Source organism: Xiphias gladius, chromosome 6 (genome assembly GCF_016859285.1).
Source record: "Xiphias gladius isolate SHS-SW01 ecotype Sanya breed wild chromosome 6, ASM1685928v1, whole genome shotgun sequence".
NCBI lineage: Eukaryota > Metazoa > Chordata > Actinopteri > Istiophoriformes > Xiphiidae > Xiphias > Xiphias gladius.
Window position 1 is genome coordinate 16947844 of NC_053405.1, and position 6796 is coordinate 16954639.

The 6796-nt window shown below is 41.0% G+C and overlaps 1 protein-coding gene across 1 annotated transcript; it reads left to right on the top strand.

The window, feature by feature from the left end:
* The first annotated feature begins 697 nt into the window (after positions 1 to 697).
* On the top strand, positions 698 to 6689 carry calr (calreticulin). The gene is made up of 9 exons (XM_040129554.1): positions 698 to 999; positions 1562 to 1663; positions 2479 to 2682; positions 3051 to 3145; positions 3422 to 3631; positions 3860 to 3973; positions 4579 to 4722; positions 5162 to 5254; positions 5402 to 6689. Exons 1-9 carry the CDS (start codon positions 906 to 908, stop codon positions 5627 to 5629), a joined length of 1284 nt encoding a protein of 427 aa, XP_039985488.1. The 5' UTR covers positions 698 to 905; the 3' UTR covers positions 5630 to 6689.
* Positions 6690 to 6796: the final 107 nt, after the last annotated feature.

Genomic DNA, 6796 nt, shown 5'->3' on the forward strand with positions numbered 1-6796 from the left:
AAAATGAAAAAGCGTAAACCTGGGATTTTTATATTTCAAAACATCCCTGGAGGGAGTTTTGAAAAAATCAGCACATCTGTTTTTCCCAGCTATATGTGTTTATGAAACCGAAGTTAGCTTCTGATTCAGCAATTAAGGGAAACTTCGATGTCAACAGTGGGGGACCAATTCTCCATTTTTTGCACCACTTCTTGTTGTGAAGGTGCATGTAAGACACCCTAGTTAGAGCCTTAACACTGTTTAAAACCCACTCTCAGACTTATGAAACCGTTATTCGTTTCATGTGAGCGAAAAACAATGCCAATTCCACTGTGTTTTCCCCATCCATACCAAGTCAGACCAGGTCTCGATCAAAAACCATTATAGTGAAATCTGATAGTCTAGGTAAAGTGGTTTTTGATCTAAAACTGGTCTGATGCGGACCGGTTGGGAAAAACTGAACTTTCCCCTCAACTGCGTAGTCAGAAGCTAACTCCAGGCTTCGTATACATCTAAAGGACTCATATACTACACTTAATCATTCGTGTTTACTGCGATATTTTCTAATCATATGATTCTCCCGCGGCACATCACCCTTCCCTGGGCGTGTATCAAGCAAACGCGTGGTCTGCTCCCGTTGGCTACGACGATTATTGGTCCAGATCTCCTCTCCTCTGATTGGCCGAGAGCGGCAACGCTTCCTTATCGAGGTACGAGGCCGGCGTCCAATCGGAGTCAGACATCTGTTCCGAGCAGAGAGGCGAGCGGCGGCGTCTCGGCGCTTCTTCACTGTAACAGTAATATCGCTGTTTGACAGACTGGACCGGTAAACGGCGGCTGCTGCACCGTGCAGACACATTATTCAGACTAATTTGTCTTAATAGTTCGTTAGCTTTTCATTCGACGGGGTGCTTCAGCTCGGCACAATGACAGCCCTGTCACTGCTTCTGGGGGCCGTGTTGGTCGCGTCTGCCCTGGCCGAGTCCACCGTGTATTTCCGAGAGCAATTTGAAGACGGGGGTGAGGTCCTCTTACGCAGAATTATACCTTCATCATTTAACTGTCTTTGCTGTGATTTGTTTCAAATGCAAATATATCAGGTATTACAGTCATGAGCAGGTGGCAGAACCGGTAGACTCTTCTGCGGGGTTCCCGGCTCAGTGAATTAATGGATTTTTGACATGATCTTGAGATTTTACCTCCATTTCCATGATGTATTGTTTGCTTACTAGACAGCTGGAGAAGAATGAAGTTTACACGAACACCATTCATCTTTGACCCCTCTCTCCCCTCCCTTCCGCTCCGCCCCCCACCCCCAGCCATCATCACACCCTCTCTGCCTCCCCATCCCCCCACTGCACATCTCTCCCCTGGTCATTCACTGTTCCCCCTCCTTCCCCTAGCCGTCCCCTTCTTTCATCAGCCGTCTCCTTGCAGGCACAGTTTGAATAGTGAAGGCAGCCAGATGATGCATGCCCCAGCAGCTTAACACATTCCCAGTGCACCTGCACTGATGCATCATCAGCGGTGGATTAGCAGCTTGTGAGTCTTTTTAACCGTGAACCTATACTTGTTTCCGCAGACGCCTGGACGAGTCGCTGGATGGAATCCAAGCACAAGTCAGACTACGGCAAGTTTGTCCTGACGGCAGGGAAGTTCTATGGAGATGCAGAGAAAGACAGAGGTGAATGGAAAGGTTAACTTTTATCCTTTTAACTGTGGATCTGTTGCCCCTGTGCAAGACCGTTAACTTTGGGGTGTTAGGCTTTTTTTTTTTTTTTTTTAGCATAAGGGTATACACTGTAGCTTTATTTTGTTCGCAGCCTGTGTCAAGGATGTTAAGTCGGGTTTAGAACTGACTGACACTGCACAATGATATGACGCTTGCCATTTCTCTTAATGCTTAAGCTTTTAATGCTGCATTTGCACGTGGAACAACACAGGGGAAGCACTTAATATGTATTGAAGGTGACATCCATCCTTTAACAGAAGTTACATGTCATTCCAGTGAGTTAAGCCAAAATGTACATGTACATCTTTCTCTCTCTAAGCTGGAAAATCAAAGCAAAAAGACAAGTAATGGATGTTTTTTGGAATCGCACTGGAGTTCAGATGACACTAAACTTGTGACAGAGTCTGCGGGCTCCTATGTTGTTGTTATTCGAGATATTCTACCCAAGTGTTTATTCTGAATGTAGGGCTTCTAGCTGTAATTCTGAAAATGCTGCCCATACCCCAGTGAAATCAACAGGAGTGCAGTCAGGATGTCTCAGAGTTGTTCCATTATTCACTGTCTGTGGAGCAGCTCCAGTATTTGTCTCTACATGACATCATCACAACAGTCTGTCTCTCTGTTGTTCAACTTGAGAAGTGACTCGTTCAAATTCACAAATTCAAACAAACCTGTACAGTTGTATAGAAACAACATGGATGACTTGTGCTTTACGCTAGATTTTCCCTTTATACAGACACCTTAGAGTAACGCCTTTTCTACTGCAGGTCTGCAGACGAGCCAGGACGCCCGCTTCTACGCCTTGTCAACCCGCTTTGATGACTTCAGCAACACGGGCCGGCCTCTGGTCATTCAGTTCACTGTGAAGCACGAGCAGAGCATTGACTGTGGTGGAGGCTATATTAAACTGTTCCCCTCTGGCCTCAACCAGGAGGACATGCATGGAGACTCCGTCTACAACATCATGTTTGGTAAGTTTGGACAGTGCACTCTGTTGGCAAAAGGACTCTCTCTCAGTGACAAGAGTACAAGCCATCTGTAAGACCAGTCACCTTGACAGAAGATCTGTGTAGGTGGCGTTTTTCTTCTCATTATGTTTCACCACAGTTTTAAAGCTCTCAATTTAGTTGTATACAAAGACACATTCACTTTCATCCACTATAAAAATGCACGCATTTTGTTTGGCAAAGTGTATTGAATGTTTTTGGGTTTTTTTTTTTCATTTTAGATGGATTTGAGATATTCCATATCTCTTACCCCCTTGTGTTTGCTTATTTTCGGCTCTAAACCAAAGGACTGGATGACACATTTTCACTTCTTTATTTTTGGGCTTCTTCAGGTCCTGATATTTGTGGCCCTGGCACGAAGAAGGTTCATGTTATCTTCAACTACAAAGGCAAGAACCATCTGATCAACAAAGACATCAGATGCAAGGTGAGACATCAATAAATGGTCCTTGTTTTCATATTTGATTAGAAAAAGGCAAAAGCTTTTTTCTAATTCCTGTTGCATGAAGAAATGGATCCCTGCATTGTTCGTTCCAAGTCTTGAGTATTTTGTAATTGCAGCATTGCTATTATCCTTCACACCATATAACCAAATCAGCAAGGACATGCTGAAAGTCGAAATTGGTTTGCATTATAAACACATTATATGTAAATCATTCATGAATCAAACGCAATCACGTAACATTTACTTTCTGCCCTGCAGGATGATGAGTACACCCACTTGTACACGCTGGTTGTCAACCCTGACAACACTTACGAGGTCAAGATCGATAATAAGAAGGTTGAGTCTGGCAGTTTGGAGGATGACTGGGACTTCTTGCCTCCCAAAAAAATTAAGGACCCTGAAGCCAAAAAGCCAGAGGACTGGGACGACAGGGAGAAGATTCCCGACCCTGACGATAAGAAACCAGAGGTCAGTCTGTTTGAGCCATCCAAACAATCTGGTTGTCTGTATTTTTCATAATTCTTTCGGGTCTATTTTTTTCCTCCTTCTACACTTTCATCTTAATCTTAACAGACAGAATTCACTTCATTTCTATAAAACCCATATGTCTTTTTAAAATGTTTCTGATACACCTCAGTGTAATCATGTTTCCCCCTGTATTTATTTATTTATTTATTTATTTATTTATTTACATAGGACTGGGACAAGCCTGAGAACATCCCTGATCCTGATGCGAAGAAGCCAGATGACTGGGACGATGAGATGGACGGAGAATGGGAGCCGCCTATGGTCACCAACCCTGATTACAAGGTGAACAGCAAATAATTATTATACTTCATACACACATCCCAGTCTGTATGTATGTTAAAATACTGCGGTGTCTTAAATAACTCTCCATTTGCTAACTGCTGTACATATTAACTTTGGGCCATATTTGAGCACTAAAATTCTCAGCGTTAAAAGTATGCCCTCAAAGTTTCACGCAATATATCAAAAGTACACAAGTACAACAAAAAAAAGTACACAACTTTTTGCTAAAAAATCCCAAAGTACAATTCTTCACCATTTGATAGATGTGAAAATTAGATTTATGCAACACTACAACTGTTAGTGATGAAGGAGTGATTCTGAATTATCATTGTATTTTATTAAATTAATAAATTGCTAATTAATAAAAAACACAGTGAGGGATCTTTTTCTTTTGGGTTTTTTTGCATTATTCATGTCCCAACTTCTATAGTGTTTTATGAACTTTGACATGTTATTGCATTATTGCCTCATTAATTCCTAAACCTACAATCAGTTCAGAAGCTGGCACGTCATAATTATTCAAGGGAAACGTCTCGTATTTGCTTTGTGATTCCTCTGACATGAATCATAATCCCTGTCTTTCTGTGTCTGTTTGCTGTCCACAGGGTGAGTGGAAGCCCAGAGAAATCAACAATCCTGCCTACAAGGGCAAATGGATCCACCCTGAGATTGACAACCCGGAGTACACTGCCGATTCTGAGATCTATAAATACGACAGCATTGGTGTGATTGGACTCGATTTGTGGCAGGTAAGAAGATGCTGACTCTGATGCTCTTAGTTACTGCTTAATAAAGAGTCGATTTGCTGAAATTAAGAACAACAAACTGTATGACTTTTAGTTTAATTGTATCCAGCCAGGAATAGGAATGTTTTACTTGCACACTTTGCTGTGCCTTGTTTTGAGTTAGAGCCACCGCAGATTTCTGTGTTTTGGATTGTTTCTACTTTGTCCACAACTGTTGTTTTTTTGTTTTGTTTTTTTTTTGTTTTTTTTCCCAGTGAGTCAGTGCAAATTGCTTCTTTTTCAGTTTCATATGTGGGAAATGGAGATGCTACGGACATAGGGGAAACATGTTTGAAAAATGTAGCTTTTCTTTTCTTTTATTTGTTTGCATGAAGTATTGAACAGTAAAATATGCATTCCTTTATGCCTTTTTTTTTTTTTTTTTTTTTTTTTTAAAACATAGGTCAAGTCTGGTACTATCTTTGACAACTTCCTGATCACCAATGACCCAAACCTGGCAGAGGAAGTAGGCAACGACACATGGGGTACAACTAAGGTAGGCCAAAACATGTGTCCTGCTCGTACATCTTTAGAACATACGGGTGTAAAAACTTTAATTTCGTGGTTGTAGCATTAAAGGAAGTATAAGCATTAAGGAATGATTTATTTATCACTTTATCACTGCTTTTTCCACGTTCTCCAGGATGCAGAGAAGAAGATGAAGGAAAGCCAAGAGGAGGAGGAGAGAAAGAAACGTGAGGAGGAGGACAAGAAGAGGAGAGAAGAGGCAAAGGAGGAAGAGGAGGAGGAAGAGGAGAAGGATGATGAGGAGGACGAAGATGAAGAGGAGGACGAGGGGGGGGAGCAGGAGGAGGAGGAGGAAGAGGAGGAGGATGAAGGCACAGACTCTAAACTCAAGGATGAGTTATAAACTTTGTGCAGGAACTACTTAGAAAAGAACCTGACTGTGTGAGTCAATGACCCATTGCAACAAAGCTGGTGACTGAGATGATAGACCCTCATGACTGACACCCTGGGGTGGGGTTGGGTGGAATTGGGTTTTTCATTTGTTTGTTTACAAAGCAAGGGGATAGGTGAAAAAGGGCAAGTACTGTTCTGTTTCCTGTTTCAATGTGCTACTACTATTATTGTTATTAAATGAGGAATAGTAATAGAAAGGAATGAAGATGTCTGCCAGGGCCGGAAATAATAATTGTTTCGCAGTTGTACCCAACAGAAATATATAAATTGTCATGTCTGTTTTGCAAAAATCTGGGTTTTAATGAAGTATAATGTTGTGGTGACATGAAAAGCTATATTTGGTTTGTGGATGATACCATGTAAATGTTTTGTTTACCGCATGCGTTTTGTTTGTCATATTAATCTGTCTCATGTCTTTTTGTTTTTGTTAATCTATTGTAGTCAGTCCTGTTGCTCTGTCTCAAGTTCTGCCTGCTCTTATTTAAACCTCTCTGATTCAAACAAGGGTTAATGGCACACGGACAAGAGTGTACAAGGATTAACACTATATGTTTGACAACCTGTTCAAAAAAACTGTAGGATGGTAATATGGGGTGCTTCAAGATTAATCCCTTGCATAGTTTTGCACTGGAAAGTTAACACTTTTTCACTTCAGTGCACATTCTGTAGTCTTTTGTGTCCAAATAAACTGTTCTCAACCTCAGATGTACATTAAGAGCACTCCAGTAGCAGGAAGGCTCCCGCTCATTTGGTACGCATTCACTTTAGGTTCACTCATTGTTGGTCTACACAAACAGTTTCCTCATTTCTGATGCCAATATCTCTGCACTGCTGTACCCCAACACACTGTCCCAAACAGTATGGAAGGCGATTCTTTTGTAAAAGATACATTTTGTACTAATGGTAGTAACTTAAGTGGGAAGATTTTCATGTTGCTGTGTAAAAAACAAAAAACAAACAAAAAAACAGACAGGTGCTCTGTCCAATAAAAACAACTGGAAGAAAATTAATGTGCTTCTCAATTACATGTCTTTTAATTTTGTATTATGATTAATATTATTATAGTCTTTTATATATTATAAAAAAGTAACACCTAACTCTATGGATATTACACGTC

Excerpts from the sequence above, each read along its gene's own strand:
- calr (XM_040129554.1), top strand. The coding sequence starts at position 906 with ATGACAGCCCTGTCACTGCTTCTGGGGGCCGTGTTGGTCGCGTCTGCC. Across the intron at positions 3,146-3,421 it reads ACAAAGACATCAGATGCAAG|GATGATGAGTACACCCACTT; the intron begins GTGAGACATCAA and ends TCTGCCCTGCAG. Across the intron at positions 3,632-3,859 it reads CTGACGATAAGAAACCAGAG|GACTGGGACAAGCCTGAGAA; the intron begins GTCAGTCTGTTT and ends TTATTTACATAG.